Source organism: Parasteatoda tepidariorum, chromosome 7 (genome assembly GCF_043381705.1).
Source record: "Parasteatoda tepidariorum isolate YZ-2023 chromosome 7, CAS_Ptep_4.0, whole genome shotgun sequence".
Taxonomy (NCBI): Eukaryota; Metazoa; Arthropoda; class Arachnida; order Araneae; family Theridiidae; genus Parasteatoda; species Parasteatoda tepidariorum.
The window spans coordinates 56,751,994-56,773,012 of NC_092210.1; the positions used below are offsets into that span (position 1 = coordinate 56,751,994).

The 21,019-nt window shown below is 28.8% G+C and overlaps 1 protein-coding gene across 3 annotated transcripts in view; it reads right to left on the reverse strand.

The window, feature by feature from the left end:
• Positions 1 to 7,772: 7,772 nt before the first annotated feature.
• LOC107452032 (AT-rich interactive domain-containing protein 3C) overlaps positions 7,773 to 21,019 on the reverse strand; it is a 172,154-nt gene continuing 158,907 nt past the window's right edge. For 2 of the 3 annotated variants that reach the window (XM_071183474.1, XM_043039632.2), the window contains 3 exons: positions 13,276 to 13,317; positions 11,732 to 11,980; positions 7,773 to 10,954 (listed from right to left, as the gene is read on the reverse strand). In XM_071183474.1, coding sequence (XP_071039575.1) covers positions 10,842 to 10,954; positions 11,732 to 11,980; positions 13,276 to 13,317 — 404 coding nt within the window. In that variant the 3' untranslated portion in view covers positions 7,773 to 10,841. The remainder of the gene's footprint in view (positions 10,955 to 11,731; positions 11,981 to 13,275; positions 13,318 to 21,019) is intronic. The other variant, XM_071183473.1, reaches the window with a different exon arrangement.

Sequence of the window (21,019 nt, forward strand, 5' to 3'; positions counted from 1 at the left end):
GAACCCGGATCACCTCATTGAGAGGCAAACGCTCTATCCTCTGAGCCACCACGACTCAACATAGAATGATTTTATTTTATTTTATAAGCGTCGTTGAGCACCCCGAATTTGAGTTTACTACTACCAATTTTCAACGCCGTTGCCTTGTAATTTTGAACCCAATCCAGAAGACAAAGGTACTCCTGGATCGGTACTCCCAGAGGTTTTGATTTGTTATGAAAACTTGGAATTATTTATGACCCCAAAGGATTTAAATGCACCAGTCAAGGTTTAATACACGGGGATACTTCGGCCGGCTGGTTTCGAACTTCCGTTCTAACGAAAATGTGTTCAACGCCTTACCAAGTAAGATAACCCGACCCTAACATACGGTTATTTTATAACCGTCGTTGAACAGGCAACCCAATTTTTTGGGTTTACCACTAGTAATGTTTAACTTCGTATCCTTGCAATTTTAAACCCTACCCAGAGTACAAAGAAAGTCCTTGATCAAATATTGAGAGAAATTTGAATTTGTGGAGGACTTTTTTGATGGAATTTACCCGCATTTTCGTTACATGGTGCGAGAAACCACAAAAACCTTCCATGGTTGGCCTAACGATAAGAGGACACTAACCTATGATCCGTCTACCACTGAGGATATTTTACGTCAGCACTGTGGTCTGTGCATGCCAAATGCGGAATTCGTATCGATCAGCCATAGCTGGGATTCGAACCCGGTTTACCTCATTAGAAAGCGAACGCTGTATTCCCTGATTTATCACGGCTCCAACATGGTGTAATTGTAAACTCCAATTTTAAAACAAATAATTATTTTCTAAAGCATCATAAAAGTTCTTAAATTAATAGATGTCTTAAAATGAAAAGTGGTCTAATTCGACATATGACGATATCCAATATTTTTTACTTCTTTTGTAGATTTGCTAATTTCATTATAAATATCATTCTACTAAGGTTTAGAGTTCAACTTTTAAATTTTTCTGAGTGACAAGGCTGTACAAACAAGCAATGTTCCAATGATTGTCTTATAAACTTCTGTAAAACTGACAATAAGTACCTGCTAAAGAAATACTTTTTAATTTGGTCAGTACTTACAGTAAAAGGTGTCTTTTCAGAAATTCAACACTATAAGAATCCAAAAATACATCAATAAATTCGGTAGGCGTAAGGAAAGTTCTAATCGTGAAAATAAAAATCCTCACAAACGACAGCTGAGATTTATTGTTACTGTTGATCTATGACCTAATTGTAATTCATTTATTGGTATAACATGCATTTGTAGGCTTGTTTGCTCAATTAAGGCTTATAAACCTTCGTCAAGTAGAAGGACAAAGAGGACAGCAAGATGATACATACAGGATAACTGCGGGAATCGAACCCGCTACCTCCACGTTTCGCGCATTGTTTAGCGAACGTCATGAGTAACTGTTGCAAACTCATATCAGTTATGAAAATAGCATATTATTCGCTTAAAAAAAATTATGCGACTATGGAGCATTCGAGAAACAGTCTTAATTCTAGAACTGTCACACTTTTAAACTAGTACTGTGAACATCATTGATTCCTAGCAAGATCGGTAAAATATAAAGTCAACATTTATTTCCCATAAAAAATAAAAATCAATCGTAATTTCTTTTTAACGCTTTTTTTTGAGCAAAAAAAAATATTATTTTTAATTTTATTAATAAATACAAGGAGCTAAAACAAAACATTAATTCACAAGTTTTAAGTTGAAATTTAAAGGCTTTAATCAAAGGAGTTTCTCTTTCCAAAGTCCTAAGAAGAAGAAAAAATTGGTTATAGATCCCAAAAACGATGCAGTCTTAAAAAGCCTATAAAAGTTACGTTTTAACTTTGTTGCATAGATCATTCTTCTTAATTCTTCTGCCTGTAACATTAACATTTTATTACAATACTATTATAATTTTTGAAATAATTCTGAATTTTAATATTACATTTCTGCTGTTTTGGGTGTTCAAATTAACGTTTGATTTTGTTTTGCTGAGTAAAAACTGTAAGACATAGAAACTTGAAATTTCAAAGGTCTGTAAAAATGTATTGTAGAACAATGGAATAAAAAAAGGTATTATTCTCGATAATTGGTTCCAGAATTATTAAATGTTAAACTACAGATTTCAAGAATGCAACTACATGAGAATTAAAATTTGGTATGATGAAAGGGTTATATTTGCCTGTGAACGTCGCAAAGTATATTCGAAATTTCAATTTATTCAAAAATAAATGTAATTTAAAATGTTTTTTTTTTTCGCGAATTCGTTTCATACTTTTTTTCTGCCGCACGTTATATTTTGCTTTGCCGAACAAAGTCTCTAAGACTTAGAAATTTGAAATATCGAAGGTGAGTACAAAATTGTAGAAGCAGTTTGATGTAATAAAAAAAATTTCGCATTCGATTATTAATTCAAAAATTATCAACTGTTAAACTTTTGATAAAAAAAAATACCGTATTTGGTCGATTTGCAGCCAGCTGAAATGCAGCTATGGAAATAAATATGAAGTCATTTTTATTTATGAATTTAATACGATTTCTTTTTTCAGAATTCCAATTTGTCCGAAGGCTTTTGCAATTTCAAATATTTTTCGCAATTTCTTGTTTATTTATCAATCGTGATAGAAAATTTTATTTCTTACTCTCGAGATTTTCATTTCATAAGTTAACGCTTAACTTGATGCTTAACGCTTAACATAAGGAAGAAAAAAAAAAGAAAGAAAAAAAGATATTAGATACTGCTATATATACATATTAAAATTTATATCGAAATTATGAAAAACGCAAGAGAGATAAAAACCTTTTCCAATTTGAATTTTTATGTGGCATAAAATCACATTTTATATGTCATATATAAAATTACCTCTTGTTGAGTCGCGCATTCTGTTTTACTAATTAAAATTTTTTTCAGGTATAGTTATTCTTAAAATCCAGTTAATCATTCATTCCATTACGATTAACATATTAACAAAATTGTCTTGCATAAAACACTACTAATATTTTAAAAACAAAATTATGTTTTTTTGAAAATATTGACTTTTAAAGGATAAAAAATGTGAAGGAGAAGCAACCATTACAGTTGATAAGTGGAAACCATTGATTATAAAAAATATAAATATTTGTAAGAAAAAGTCAATTTGCACGAAAGCAACATTTCTTTTTCTTCCTTCGTATAGTTTATTTCAGTACTTCTGTTGACGTAAAAATATACAACAATTGCAGAAACAGCATTTAATTTTCCTTAAAATTTCGTAATTTATCCGCGTATAATAAAGATTTGCGAATGTAGTGCATATAATATCTACACTTAAAATGGCACATTTGTAATAGTCTGTATTTTATTATTTACATTTCTAAAACTCACATAACAATAAGTTTAAATATTTGGTCTGTACACAAGTAGTGAAGGAAGGAAGAAGTACAAAGAAAATACAAATTTGAGAAAAACGAATTTTTATTTTACAAGCTGAGATACATTGTACAGAAATTCATCTTTAAAAGTCACAATTCATAAAATGTTTTCAGAGACTTCCATGTTAATGGACGACTTTGAAAAAAAAATGAAGAAAAAAAAATGCCTAACACGTACAATGCAAATCACAAAGAGAATAAAGCACGAAATAATCACAAAGGGAAAAAAAGATAGTTTTTATGACACATTCATTGCTTTTTAATTTTTCTTAAATACATGAATAGTTCATACGAGGAAGCACCAAATTGATTCGCCCCAAAGGCTGTTCTAAAGTTTTTTTTTTTAAAAGAATTGACATAATACAAAGTGGTCAGTAATTACATTCTTAATATCTTGGCTAAAACGAAATGGAAAACAAGTAGTGTGTAGAATGATTTATGTGGAGAAATGTGTACAGATGGACGGACAGATGTTCCGATTATCGAATTAGATTTTTCGATTATCGAATAAGATGTTTCGATTATCGAATAAGATAATCATGAAATTTGTGAAGATTATCAAGTAACAGATTAAGGATTTAATGGTATATGTACAAGTTGCCATTTTCCAGAAATGGAGATGTCTTTCATCACAATAACATCACACTTCAAATTGTTTTGGCCAGTGTATTTATTTCCTTAATAAGTAATTGTTTGTTCTACAATAATAAAAGTCAAGAGATTTGGTTAAATGAGTGATAGATTTTAAACATGATGATTTTTTAATCTTTTTTTTTCCTTCTACAATTTTAATAAATGATTAAATAAATGAATTTAAATAAATTATATAAACGCCCAAATTTGAATAAATTAAATTTAGAATCCAAAAAAAAACTATACCTTCTTTAGCAAACTGCCACCTGTTGAAGTAAATTTAAATATCTCGGCCATCCCCCTCTTTCTTTCATTTAAACTATTCTCACATCACTTCGTAAATAACCAGCTGAAGAAATTATTAACATTTTTATATTATTAACATAAGATTAAAAAAAAAAAAACTTTTTTTGGTTGTTTCGAAAGTAATTTTGGTTTTCACATACCTAAAAGTTCTTGATACTACTCGCAATTTTTTTCGAAATCAAACTGATTTTTTTCCCCTAAAAAAAAGGGGGGGTGATTTTAGATAGTGGCATGGTTTAATTACACAAACGATTCTATCCACTAAATTCAAACGACATTACACACTTAAGGTAATAAAATCAAACAATGTTAAAGAATCATACCTTTAAAAAAAAANTAAATTATATAAACGCCCAAATTTGAATAAATTAAATTTAGAATCGAAAAAAAAACTATACCTTCTTTAGCAAACTGCCACCTGTTGAAGTAAATTTAAATATCTCGGCCATCCCCCTCTTTCTTTCATTTAAACTATTCTCACATCACTTCGTAAATAACCAGTTGAAGAAATTATTAACATTTTTATATTATTAACATAAGATTAAAAAAAAAACTTTTTTTGGTTGTTTCAAAAGTAATTTTGGTTTTCACATACCTAAAAGTTCTTGATACTGCTCGCAATTTTTTTCGAAATCAAACTGATTTTTTTCCCCTAAAAAAAGGGGGGGTGATTTTAGATAGTGGCATGGTTTAATTACACAAACGATTCTATCCACTAAATTCAAACGACATTACACACTTAAGGTAATAAAATCAAACAATGTTAAAGAATTATACCTTTAAAAAAAAAGAACATAGTAATTTAATTGTTTACAATGTATTTTAAACAAAAATTCTCTCAAATTCTAATTTCAAAAAAAAAAAAGTATTTTTATTAATTGAATGTAAACTTCAGTGGAATCTGTTATGCTGAACTAAACTTCAACGAATTCGATTATAAATTTAGTGCCAAAAAGAAAATTTAAAAAAACTACCAAGAAAGCAAAACAGAACATGGCTGTTCAAATTCTTTGAGAAGATATCATCTCAGCTCATATCAAATTCTTTGAGAATCAAGGAGAGAATATCTTCTTTTTTTCCCCCTCAAATGCTGTTAAAAAAATTAATTTGTTAATTGTAATTAAAAGATAACTAACCAAAATTACTTTAACATCCTAATAACGAGGCAGTTTTGGAAATTAATTAGTAAAATGCAAAGGGTCTCATAGTTTAAGTAATTAATTAGTAGCAATTTAAAATATCACAATAAATCAATTATGTTTTTATTCATTATTACTGCCTAATTTTTTAAAGTTAATATAATGTTACAATTAACTGTTTTTCTCCAATTATGTGATATTTAAATTTAAAGCAGTTGCTAAATAAACATGTGAATGAATTCCTAAGAAGAAATGTGAGTAATGAAAGAAAACATGTTGATTGACTCTGAGAATTCGAAGAAAAGAAAAGTTTGGAAGATTCTTTTGACTTGCACATATTTATATACATTTATCTACAATCAAAATGCACAGAAGTATGACAGAGATTAAAATTGGTGAGAATGATTCGTAAGTACTAACACGCATAATGTTGAAACTATTTTTTCCTAATTAATATTTTGAGACAAAAAAAAATCTACTAAGCCAATATTACGGATAAATATACAAATTAAACATTCTCAAATCTTGATAAAATATGCGAAAAATAAATATTCGTAACCTATGGATACAATTATTGAATATTTATATACCTCTCTTTTAAGTTGAAATCCATCTAAGCTTTTAAAATTCAAAGAGACAAATTCTATCACATAAAAAAACAAGAGAAAAACACACATTATAAAACACTTTACGCAAAACAAGTTATAATGCCAACGTCAACCCCTCCGTTCTTAAATAAATTATGAAAAATGCAACACGGATATGTATTACTATATTGCAACATAAAATGATTTCAACGACTGATTAAGCATAAAATTCAGCCACTGAATACATTCAAACACATATTTTATACAAGAAAAAAAAAATCGTGCTCGAAGAACAAAATTAAATCAATTTAACACAGAATGCCCCTTGCATAAGGACCATGAATTAAGCTCAAAAATATCTAAAAATCATTCTGAAAAATATTACACACAAATCACTTAATTTCTGATGCACAGAAGTTGCAATGTCTTTAAAATATTCTTCTCAAACAGGATAGCCTTACATCTGTCGTAACAATGAAATCGTACAGATTACAATTACAAAGACAAAATCTTTCATTCAATGTACATAGAAAAAAAATTATTTTAAATTTAATCATAATTTATTATTTTTAGTATTTCTCCAACCAATGTTTTTAATCCTTTCAAAGGCAAAATAGATTTTGTATCGGATATTTTGTCATTAGATTACATTGGATAAAATGTTGAGCTTAATTTTAAATAACCAGAATTTGTTATACACACTCATTGTGTTCTCGGAATAAAGAATAACTAATATTATTAGCTAAGTGTAGGAGTGTAGTAGGACTTTAACATGCCCGTACGCCGGAATGTGGTTATTTATCCGGTAGTTTATTGAACATATTACTCATTTTCACTCTATAATCTGAATTTTAAAAAAAATATATATATAGTATTATTTGCTCGTTATGCTAGCAAATTGAATACTAACTTTGCTAAAGTGCTAGGTTAGAAAGCAACTGTGCTAGATTACAACAATTACACAACTGCGAAATTAGCCATCCATTTTTCAGCTGCTGTTATATTTTAATTCCTTATAGCTGTTTCTAACAATAATGAGGTAAACAATAATTCCGCATGGAAACTTTTTAAAACGGTTCAATTTATAAGTTTTATTAGCAAATAATTCGCAAATCTGTAAGTTCATATATAATGCAAACTAATTTTTATGCAAGAAAAAGTGAAATTAAGTATGAAAATAAAAATATTAAAAGACTGCTTCTCCGTAAATGCAGAGAGAAATTACAGAGGTTGCAATAAAATTAGATAAGTTAGGTATAGAAAAAAAATTTGATAGCTTCAGATTATTTGATACTTATTGATCAAATTTTATCTTTGAAAATATTAGATTCCTCTCTACGGTGCAGGGACATACATTCTATAAAAAATATATCTATATTTCTTTGCACTATAGCATTAGCTGAGTCTAGAGTCAGACAATAAAAGTATGTTGCAGGTAATAAATGAAGGTTGGTTCAAATATTGATTCTATAACACTCCAGGGTTATAGAAACTATATTTATATGATCAGACGGATTCTGTTAACTGTTTCCTCTATATGGTTTCGTAACGAGCAGTCTGCATAGACCAGCTGTTCCCAATTTCTTCCGACTAAGTAACCCTAAATAATCAAGCTTCTTTTGCTAAAACAAATGAAGATTTCTAATTTTTTTGAAAGTATTTAATGTGAAAATTTAAAGGTATGAATTTGTTCTTTTTGTAAGCATTTTTTAAAAATGAAGCACTATTACGGTTTTCAAAAAAATAACTGTTATATAAACGTTGAGAACAGTTATCAGCGAAACGAAATTCTTTATTCGTGAATTTAGCCATTTCATTTTGAATTGGAAAGCTCTCTAAGAAATACTCATAGAAGTATACTTACGGAATACTTAGGGATAGTATGCAATTTCCTGAACATTCGCACGAAATATTTTTACATTACGGCTAGTACATCACGTGTTACTCCTTACGGTATTTAAGTGCATCTGGTTCATACATTATTTCTCGTGAAAGATGGCTAAAAGGTTAAATGGTTCATTTTTAAGAAGTCTGAGTTGCAGAATGTGATGGATTAACCTGCACAATTTCAAACGTTAAGGGGAATTATAAAATAAAAACTGGAAGTAAGGTCCCACTGCCCTTGAAAGGATCAAAATTCAAAAGTAAGTTTTCTGAGAATAATTTTTTTGTTACGCATAATAATGTGCTTTTCATTTCCAAACAAGTGTGAATAAATACACAAGAAAATATGGTACATACTGTAAAGTCTCTCAATAAGTGCCTTTGTGTCACATTACTTTGAGTTAGCTAAGAGACTTAAAAAAAATTTCGGAAATACTTAATTATTATAAATTTCCTAATCCTTTATAAACAACTTAATTTTCATTAGAAAAGAAAGTTGCAATATATTTAATAGATATTTAATTCATATCAGTTTAGTTATAATAATTAATTTAAAATAAAGAGTTTGAAATAAACCTAAATGACAGATTTAGACAATTTAAAAATTGAAAAGCTTCAAATTGATTGCTTAAATGAGGTTTACTTCTTTATTTAGAAGTAGCACTTATTTATAGCAGCATTAAATTAAATAAAATGTCAATCAAGATTGAGATTATTTTCTCTGAAACTTTCTGATAGGGAGTTTCCTAAAATGTACAAATTGAGTAGTCTACTGAAAAAAAAAGGGGGAGGGGAAGAGTTGGCAGCTTTGACAACCACATTTAGTATTGCCTTTAAATTTAAAAAAAAATAGTAAAAATTTTTTTTATTTTTCTCTATAATGCAGCCTGTGGTTTTAAGTCATTGCTTCCATCTCTTAATAAGAAGTGTATAATTTTTAAATTTGTTTCAAGTTGCTTAGCAAACTCAAAATATTCAAATAAATAATGATTAACAAAACAAAAACAAATACAAATGGTAAAATAGCCTGCATGAATAGTGAAACAAAACTAATACAAGCATTTTAAAGAAAAAAATGTACAACATCAATATGTCACATAACACTGTTGAATCATAAACACAAAAATTTCACGCTTGCTCCCTGAGATACTGTACAACTTTCTCTTACGTGAATTTTTATAACCATAATTCATACTCTTAATGCACACAAATCACGCAGACAATTTGAGTCAAAAAAACACAAAACAACAAAATAAATACTAAAGCCAGGAACTCATTGGATAATGTAATTACCCATTAAAATTAACACCTTAAATTAAAAAAATGCTCTCTGGAAGCAGCTTAAAAACCTCAAAGAAAAAAAAAGAGAAAATTCAAACTTTTTAACTTTTTTTTTATAGATAAAATCAGAAATAAAAGCTTGGTAAATAAACGCATAGTTCAAAATTTCTTTTAGAACATTAAGCTAGAATATACCTAAAGAAACTAAACCATATTTTAAAATACAGTAAATTAGAAATGCAGAGAAGGGAAAATTTGAAGGAAATTTAAAAGAAAAATAATTTCCTTACAAAAAAAAAATTATGAACGCTTACATTTCTATCACAAAATTTAAAAAAAAAAAGTTACTGTAATTGTTCCTAAAATGTTTCAACTAAACTTTTTTCTTATATTAACATTTATAAATTAATTTCATTAGGAAATTTAGATGTCAATAATTATTTTTATATTAAAATTTCATAAAAATTACTATCTTCATAAATTACAATATCGTTAAAATTCGAAAATGAAAATTTCTAAATTTCATACTTGATCCATTTTTTAAACTAAGAAAAAATCATGAAAATTTAAACATTAAACGAAATAATAAAACTTTAACTACTGATCAACAAACTTTCAATGACTTAATTGCGTATTAAAAATATAAACATTATTGAAAAATAATTCAAATATCGCACGTAAAGTACCTGTTTTACCATTGATATTTATGCATTTTACTTCCCAATCGTTATGAATTAAATTCATGTAAATAAGCAACCCTAATAACAATGAATACTGATGTAATCGAAATGAAAACAAACCTAATTCGTTATTTGATTGGAAGACATAATGGAAAAATTAAAACAAAATGACAATTTGTATTTAAATTCAGCCAGGCTAAAAAAAAATTTTTTTTAAATGACAAGATATGAGTGGAATACAGTCTATTTGTAGAATTTAAAACATGAAATAAAGCTAAAAGCACTAAGTTACGTTTATACTCAAATCGAAATAAGTATTCAAAATAAAAATGGCATCATAAAATCCAAAGAGATAACAATTTAAAAGCATTGTTAAAAAGTCAGAATTAAGAAACTTCTTATTTACATTATTCTACATAATCACAATTAAAGGTTAAGTCACAGCTTATATGCTCCAACAATAGACACGAAAACTTTAAAAACAAGAACGAAAAAAAAAAAAGAAGAAAAAGAGATTGACGCTTGTTCACAATGTACATTTGATTATGAGAATTAGAGTCACTTTACATAAGTGTCTGTGGTTGTGGTGACAGCCAGTGTTTGATCAGAAACTGTACAGCTTAAGTCATTAAGAGTTCAGAAATTTTTTTTGGTTGATTTTGTAGAAGTCGTCCAAAACAATAGCGAAGCAGGGGACAAGAAAGACTATTCTGAAGTAATCTTCAGTCGAAGGAAAAAAGATTCAGGTGTAGTTTGGCAAAAAAGCTGCTTCTTTGAAAGTCTAGAATATCACTAGTTTTGAACACAACACATAAATTAACATTTGGTTCAAAGCCAAAACAAGTTTTTCTTATGTTTGTGTTTTAGTATACAAAAAGGCACAAGGGGTCTTTTTCAGGCGATTTGTCCGCTAATGGCGTTTATTGGAGAATTTATGAGCATATAGTACGCCTTGGTACAAAGTGCCATTCACTTCCATGCTAACCATCAGGGATCCATCTTCTAAAGATCTTCCGTCAGGATCTGAAATAAAAATACGAAAATTCAATAAAAAATTTAAACGAAATTAATTACCTATACTAAAATAGTGAGCAAAATGAAAGACAGAACACTTTAATAATTTTTCATTTAATGATCGGATTACCTCATATTAAGATGCAATCTTTATGGTACCATATATATATATATGGTCTATATATACACATATATTAATTACTTTACACTCGTGATATCTCTTAGTTGCCTTATATGTCGCAAAAATTACATCCGTGGAAAGCTCTATTTAAAATAAAATACTATTAAACTAAAAATAAAGCCAATGCAGTAGCAATTAGACGTCAACCTTGGGATGTAAAAGCATTTTACGCGATTAATTTTTTGTTGTTTATGTATTTCATCATTCAATGATTTTCTCAATCATTTTGTTATTCTCTTTGTTGGTTTGCTTGAGTGCGATATGAAATAAAAAAGTTTGCACCTCAGCCAAAGAATATACACAAAGACATTTGCAAACCCAAAAAAGAAATATTCAATACCCAAAAGGGAAATATTAAATGCCCAATAGTGGAATACACATAGCCAAAGAATATGTGTACTCCTTTCTATGTTTAGCGTTGCATCGCCTCTTTCTTTCTTTAAAAGTTCTTTTTAACGATTAATTTTAGAAATTAAAACTATATTTTCTTTCTTCATACTTAAAATACAATATGTTAACAATGTATTCTTCGAAACACGGTGGCGACCTTTCTATTGGAGAAAAATTTGAATATTTTACGAAGATAAATGACAAAAAGAACTTACGTGAGCTGCTAGTGATTCTAATATTTGTGCTGGGCATATTTAGTGATTTTGGTGGAAGCCTGTCATCTTCCATCTTCAGCCTCTTTGGATGAGGTGTTTCATCATTCAGGTGAGGCTTACGAGAAGCCATGTTCAAAGGTTTGTGGTCCCGCCGATCTGAATTCCGCGTTTCCAGATTCAGGGCCTCTTGCTGGGGCATAGCCATGGGATTAGGTGTGGACGGGACGCTATTGCAATTTTCCTCATCGCCTGAAAGAAACGTAAAAAGTTATTCATTTTGAAAAAAACAAACAGACAAAAAAGCAGTATGAAATAAAAACTACTGAAGTAAATATTTTCAAACGCAAACACGTTAAATGGTAGATAAGATAAGAGAACTGTGTCATTCCAGTATTACTCATTGACGGTAAATGTTTAAGCATGTACAAGAACACAAATCGAAAGTCGAATAAGTCGACCAGTATTTTTTACCCTACATTTCAGTAACAGTATGAAATTCAACTGATATAAAATTTCAGAATACGAATGATATAAGATAAGGCTATAATCTTTCGAATGATTTGAAATACTAGGATGCCGTATAATTGGAATAATAATCATGGATAATGGAGTGAAACATTCAGAATTCTAACATAGTTGTAATTACAAATATAAAGGGTAAAGAATTATTAAAATAAATTAGGTATTATTAAACTTTTACAGTGATTTTTTCGATGAATTTTCTTAGTTAGTCAACATCTTCAATACTTCGATACAATAATCCCATTTGTAATTTTATGCATATTTCAGAAAGTTTAATAGCTATGGTATCTTCCCCAGTTCAGTAAAAAAATAATAAAAACATTATTTCAAAATAAGGTGCAAGGTAATTATAAAGGTATTAGTTAGGAATAAGATAAAGTACGTTGATTAAACAATCATTTTTATCGTTTCTAATTAATAAAAAATAAGAAAGTAAATTTTATATTGCTTAGTTAATTTATTTCAAGTTTAATAATTTTATACAATTTATTTTATTTACTTAACACTAAAAAGACTGTAACTTAGTGCATACCTATATTGCCCAAAAGCAGTCAAAATGACTGAATTGGGGGAAAATAAATAATGTGTAAAGAAATATGTTTAAAATTAATTTTTAATATTTTTTATGTTATTTACAGTTACATTACAAGTTATTAGTAAATATTAACAATAAAAAAAATTATATGTTGTAAAAAAAGACACAAAATTCTACGAAATTGTGTCATTATATACATCCTTGTTTTCCTGATTGAAATTAAGAAGCAGTCAAAATGACTTCCTTGGGCAATCTAGTGTTAAAGGAACAAACTTTCCCTTAAAAGGATAAAAGTGAGAAAAAAATATCAGTATACGATAAAACATAAATACTTAAAAAGAAATCTTTTTCTCATTATGATACATGAAAATCTTTAATTGATTGCGTCTTCTTCTGTATTGATAAGGATATATTGTCAATTATCCAGTTGATTTTAAACATAGCTATGATCAATTAAAAGGAATTAACGCGACACTTATTTACTTACGTTTTATCATAGCTGCCAATTCTTTTATGGGAGTCTGTATGCCTAAAATACCATGAATTATTATTTAAAATTTGAAAATAAGCACATTAATACAAATAAAAATAATAATTTGAATGAAGATTTCGTTTACATTTCCAACTGCTTCCAAACATTTAATTCCTAAGAATAAGAGTAAAAATAATGTATCTTATAAGTAAAATACATTCTTAACTAAGCTCAGTCAGTCTAATTACAAATAATGAACTTTTTAAATAGATAATAATTTCATAATTTCAGGATATTTAGTATTAGTCAAGGTCATTTAAAAGATAACAAATAAAAATACAATAAAGTAAGTAAAAAATTGCAAGGCTCATTATAATGTACAAAAAAATATTTATATAAACTAAAATAAATAAATAAATAAAAAGTGCCAAACATCAATTTGTTTCTGTGCAAGAAAGGTAAACTTAAAAAGGTACAACAGCCACAAATGGATTGAATGTGCCTCAATGTGATTAAATTTAAAAAAATCTACTCAATATAAATTATATATAAAAAAAATTACAATTATTTTAATTTATTAATTTATATTTCTGGAACTATAAAGTATGACATCAACATAAAGAAAACGTCTGAAATGTTTATATTTACAACAAACGATTATTTATTCTTTATGACATAAATTAGGGAAATTTGATAAAATATTTCTCTCTTGCCAAAAGCGGAAGAAAATTAAATTTAACTTGGTCTACTAAATTTACTTATAATAATCTGAAATTATAAAAAGATAAAAATAAAAGACAGTTTAAATTTTTTTTTTCTTCGAAATTTCAATATTTAGAGCAAACGATTAAAAGTTCTTTATTAAATAAACTATGTTGAATACATAACTTAATTTTCTTAAAAAAAAAAGAATTAATTTCCGATTTATTTATTTTTTTTTTCGAAAATATAATACTGAGAATGGACGGAGAACATTTACACTGCATGTATTTCAATTTTTACAGACGTCGAGCACTTTTAGAATCGGTAGCAGTCGTCGGTAATACAACTTGATAAATTTAGTGGAACAACCTTTCCAAGGGCGAAATCATCTCCTCCCATACGAAATTTAAAATTCCAAAACAAGCTTTGACTAAATAAGTAATATATGAGGAGAGATTTTATTCGAAGCAACATACACAAGAGTCAGCGGGAGTTCCGAGGCACTTTGACATACGAAAAATAGCTGCTGCTGAGTGCAGGTAAGTACATAAAACTGAATGGTGCACATAATTATCTTGGATCTCTAAAATAATTAAGGATGAGAATGCATATAAACGTGAAGGTAATGCAGAAAGTATAAGGGGAAAGGGGAAATGAAAAAAAAAAAGAGAATTAACGGGGCACGTTCAGGCAGATTTGTAGAATGCAGAGAATGAAAGGAATAAAAAAGAATTAAACAAAGCCCGCCTCTCCATTTAATGAAACGCGGTTTCAATTACTTCTTTTACTCCGGCCAACTTTCGCCAAAGATTACTCATCAATTAACAAAACTATTTTGTTGGCCAGCTTTTCTATGTATAATCCAGAACAAATTCAGGTTCATTCATCATTTCCAATGCTAAGCAACAGGATGCAGGTTTCCCCTGAGTATGACATAAAATAAATTGGGTGCACGACAGGCTCTGGGTTCTCATTTTTCAATTATCAATCATCTGAACGGCGCTGCCCAGCCGTTCTTTCTCTCTATTTTCAACACATTTCTTTCATTTTGAGATCGCGAGATGGCGCTACAAGTCATAAGAAATTGGAAAAATGAAGTCTCAGTTCTAAAAACTTTTCCGAAACTTTCTGTTAAGTCAGAATTGTTTTGTTACACTTGCATTAAACCATAAAAGTTTGGAAAATATATTGCTGACTCATGAATATAATTTAAAACCTACTACACATTTTTTTACATAATAAATTATCATTCCATGCGAAAAAAAAAAAAAATTAAAATCCACCCAGTCACATCAGCTTTCATTTACCAGAAGGTGCAAAAAAAATTTGACGAAGTACCAATCAATTTTGAAATCAAATTATGATTATGTGGGATCGGCTTTAAATTCTAACATAGAAAAGAATAAGCATTATTGCCTTTCAAAATTCCCTCGCTTTTTTCTAAAAGAGGGCGCTATAAGCTATTTTGCTTTATTAAGCTATTTAGCGCTAAAAAGTGACAATAATTTAGGCTTATCAATTCCTATGAAGCAAAGAAAAAAATATATATTCGACAGTTATTTACTAAATATTTTAAACGTACCCAAATTATGAAAATAATAAAATCACGTTAATTAAATAAGTTCTAATTATAATTGTAATCATTTTTTCTTTTTTTCTTTACAATACCCTTTCAATAACAAATAAATATAATTTTTAAAATAAGAAAAATGGAGGAAGAAGAAAAAGAACCAATGTTGGCTGTAAATTTTTTTTTTAATCTAATGTGTATGATGTCTTAATTAGCAAAGCAAAAATTTAAAAGTGTTACAAAGTGTATATAATATGTATGTAATATATATCTTTAGAGTCTTCTTGCACAATACATTATTTTACGATTCTATTTATAAAAATGCGTATTTTTTTTTCGAAATGTGTCCACTAATTGTACAAAAACGATGCAAAAGATAAAAAATATGATTTTTTTTAACACCAGGTGGCAATAACGCAAGACTTTTATGGTGACCGTTTGAAATGGCAAATGAAACGAGTGAGCTTTTTCGTCGTCTAACTACTTAATAGCACGATGCAATCATATTCAATTTACCCAATTAAGAAGAATTTTGTCGTTTTATGAGAAGGCGAAACCTTTTCTGTGTCGCATTGCACCCAAAAATAAAGGCCTCGTCCACGTGTGTCTGAAGCTGTTTTAATTGAGAAGAGAAGTGTGAGTGGGCTAATTACTTTATTTCTGTGAAAATCAGGATTGTTGATTAAAGAGGGAGAGCAGCAGAAAAATGAAATGATGAAAACGCTCGCGTTTCGGATCCCAAAAATGTCTGCAGAAAGTTTTAGAGCGGCATTTGTTATTCTTTCTGGAGTAACCTCCCCCCACCTCTTCTTTCCTGATATATATATACACATATCCACACACACACATCCGCTTTTCTCACAAATGCTTCGCTTTTCAGAAATATGTAATTAGATATATGAAAATTCGGGAAAATTTAATTAGAAATTAGCCGTACCCCGCCGCCAGTATTCAAATTAGACGCACCAACACACATACATACACACACACTTGAAGAAAAATATAATTATCTCTTCTCTAATTTTGTGCATTAAACGATCATTAATTTTCTACTTGTGCTGTTCTCTCTCTCTCTTTTCTTGACGCTTGGTGCGATTAATGGAACTAGCAGTGACGAAAATATATTGTTATTCTTGATTAACATGCGCGAGATACGGGTTTATAAAGTTATCTAATTAGGCACATAAATATTGGCATTTCTTATTAATAGATGAGAAAAGGTATAGGACGGGGTGGGGAAGAAAGAGTGAGAGGACCAATCGCGAAAGAGTTTCGGTGCGGAGGAAAATTTTAATTTTTGGATTTTTGTAAAAGGGAGAAAAGGGTTGAAGGCGAGAAAATGGGTGAAGGTGGTGAATATTCGTCGTCTTGTGAAAACTGAATCGATAGGGGGGTTATTGCAATCGTTCGATCGTTAACGCAAGCCGTTTAGAGGGTGTTTGGTCGCGAAACGAGGTGAAAATGAGATAGATAAATTCATGAATACCCCTGATTAAAAGGCAGCCCGCGTAATCTGATAAAAGTTTTTGCTCTTCCCTTTACTTTTCAGTCGGGGTTACGCATTGTCTTTCTTCGCGTCTTAACTTTCCAAAAATCTTTGCGCGCAACTCTCTTCGTCGCCTGACAATTTACCATTAATTACTCTCGGACTTTTCAAGAAATGGATAAATCTCTCTTTTAGCGTGGCTTTTATCGACAGATCAATAAAGAAAAGTCAACTTGACTAGAAGGATTGGTTTCACTATATCAGAAAAATAGATATATTTATACGATTGGGTAATAGCCAACAAATATTAAGATGTTTGATAGATTTTTTTTTTAAAAAAAAAGAATGCAAACAATTACTTTATCACATGAAAAAAGAAAATACGTACATATTATGATACAGACATCAAGTATTGCCAATTTTAACAAGAAACTTACTAATGCAAACGATAAATTTCAATTCATAATCAATAGTATTGTTGCAAACGGTTCAAAATACTTATCCAGCTTGCAGGATTTATAAATATTAAAGATTGCGTTTGTAATTATTAAATAGAATACGAAGAGTTAACTAGGACAAAACATTTATTATGAATAAAACAGGTAAGAACTAACGGCAAGCACATAACACAAACGTTCCATGAGAATTATAAACAAGCCAACTGATGCCACTCACAGCTTTCAGAAATAAAGTAAATAATGCCGCGGTGGCCAAGAGTATCATTTTCTACAAGTATGGCTCTTATATTGTAAAATGCCAAGACATATTAATGAATTCACAATAAAACTTAAGAATACATGCTATTACTTTCACTGTGTTCGAAAGGATAATTGTATATGCATATAAAATAAGAAATGTAATGATTAAAGAATTAGACGAGAAATTTAAAGATAAATCTGTCAGCGATATTTGAAAATATTGCAACACTGCGTTGTTTAATAATTTCCATGTAAGAGGAAAAATCTTGTGGAATGGGCTGTAATTTAAAAAGTTTAAAAAATTTTCAAATAATATAAATATTTATACATTTTAAAGCAATGGCAATTCCTTTTATATCGCATGTATAATAGTAAGTTCGAAGTACCTTAAAATGTAAGAATGCACATTACGTAACATCTAATATATATAATTCTCTTACGTGGCTCCCAAATTTTGGCTGTATTTCTTTTCCGCCGGTGGCAACGTTTGCTTTGTTTTCTTTACGTTACTATTTCTCAAACACGGCGAATCGACCAATGATTGCCGCTAAAAATGTCACATGCCAAATCTAGCTGAGGTGGCTCAACATATAGCGCTTTTAAAAACGGAAACTGAAATAACCAGAGAGCATCAGCTGCGGCAATCTCATACTATTAAGCTAGGCAGAAGTGAGTAGTCTTTGTCGATAGATCTCTATTTTAGTATTTTGTCGAAAGCGCTTTTTTTCACGAATTTATATATTACGAATTTATTTGACGATTTTTGATTTATATCACGAATTATACTATAGCACATTTCTATTAGATTTAGCGAATTACATGTCATTTATTTGAACTCAAATTTATTTTAATGACTTAGTATTTACTAGAAAGATGTAATTTTTTTTTTTTAAAAAAGTTGTTACATGGATTTGAATGTTTGTTTTGAATTCTTAGAATTTTGTACCTAAGTTAGTAGCGAGCGAAGCAAACCATATAAGATTGCGTAGCAATTTTCGGGGGTTGGCGAGCGTTAGCGAGTAGGGGGCGCAGCCCACTAGTATCTAATAATCTTATGAAGTTACTTACATCGCTACTATCCATTGATAGTGAATCCTTTGAATAACACGAAAAAGTCATGCATCAAAGCAGAAAAAAGTCAGTGCACTGACTACATATTTTTTGTTTTAAAGAGTAATTAAAAAATAGTATTATCTTAATTTATTTATTTTTATAAAATATTTATTCCATTTGTATTATACAAGTAAGTAAATCACAATAAATACCATATACTACTTAAGAGTGACGATTTATTTATGCAAAGATTAATTTTTCTTTCCTCATTTCCGTGAATTGCTAATCCTTGAACTTATTAAAAATTACACAAAATACCACTTTTTGTCGGCATGCAACAAAGGAAAAAAATATTTTTGTCAAAGTATTCATAAAGACGTTTAGCTTTTCATTAACGATAGAAAAATTGCAAAGACAATAGAGAAAAATAGGAGAATCCAAAAAAAAAAATATATATATATATACAAAAAATACTTCAATAAATTAATAAAAACTAGATATTTTTCAGGTGAATGCCGATTAGTCTAAAATTTTGCACTTTCTTTCGAAAATCTCGATAGTTAATCCCCTAAAAAGATTTTGAGAAGGGAAAAATAGCAAAATGAGGGGGAAAAAAATTTAACGAAAAGTTTGTGCATTATAAATCAACTTCTTCCAAAAATCCCAGGAAAACGACACAAAGGGAATTTTATAATAACAAGCAGTACAATGGGGATTGGAAACCCTTTCGCAGTCAAAACACAAGTCTTTTTTTTTCTCAACCCCTTTTATTGTTACCATATTTTTTTTCGTTTACTCTGACGAAAAACCATACAAGTAAAAATACTAGGATAATCTCTTATTAAATTTTTATACACTTGTTGAAAGAAGTTAACGGCTTTACATACTAATTACAGCATGAAACGCATTTAAAAATTCGACGTTCTCGCAAGGGGGAGGGGGTAAAAACGAAGCCAACACGCGCAAAAAAACAAAGAGGAAAAATTAAAAGGATAGTAGGGGCTGAAATTGATCTTTTGGTTATTTTTCGATAATTTTTCTTTCTCATCCTCAAACAATAGGTCTGAAGTTTCTTATAACTATTTCTTTAATCCGGGATTCAATTAACTTTTTGCAACTCCCGACAAAAGACGACGTGAGGGGGTGGGATGGAACGTAACGAATTCAATAGCAGAAAAGGGGCAACAAGTTGCTACCGCTCCTTCCTTAAGTTTTGATAATAATAGTTTTCTTCCTTTTTTTATGCCTATAACAGTAAGTATTTGTCGATTTTTTCTAAGTTTTCTTTTTTATATTTATTTTTGATAACCAGAAAATTATTTATAAAATAGGTTGGTAATTTGAAAAAAAAAAAGAAAAAAAAGATGTAAAAATTATCTATGAAATAGGTCGGTAATTTGAAAAAAAAAAAAAAAAAGATGTAGGAATTTTTTAAAATCTAATTATAAGATATATAAAAATAAAATTAAAACAGAATTTTTTTTCCAACTTTTAATTCATTTACTTTTTTTAATAAAGGAAAAGCTGTAAGCATTAGAAATCTTTTTAAGTGGAGTATTCAAAGAAATAAATAAAAAGAGCGATTAATTTCATTAACTCTTTAGATGTATTTAGCAAAATTAAACTGCAAAATGCTAAAAAGTTGCATAATTGGTAGTGTTTTGCAGCATTATTGAATTGAAAACAGTCAACATAATGTGCACTGTATCGCAAACGTAATCATACTGAACAATTAAGAGCACATTTTACGCCTTCAAATATAAATGGCAGTTAAATTTTTAAATGATTGGTTAATCAGTTCTTATCAAAAAAGGCAATTTTTATGATTACCGACATGTTAATAAAGTTTTGCTGAAAATCGTAACCAATACCAATTTCAAATTGTGAAACCAAAGTTTCGAAGCTTAATATTTTTTTTTTAAGTAAATAACTTTTAAAAGTAACTAATGATGAGAAATAAAAACCAATTAATGTATTATTACATTAATGATCTCCTTCACTAAAACTACTTCTCCTCTTTGAAGATAAAATAGTTTAAAATAAAACTAACAAAAAGAAAAAAAAAGTTTAATTCGTATCTGGATACCGATGTTAAAATGAGAAATCGAGATTCAAAATCAAAATTTAACAACTTCATGTAGTTGATTCCTGTTTTTTTTTTTTTTTTGAAAAATAAAGCTCAAAAATTAGGTAATTTAACATAAACTGATAGTTAAAAACTAAAATCAATTTTAGTAATTCAAGGTCAAT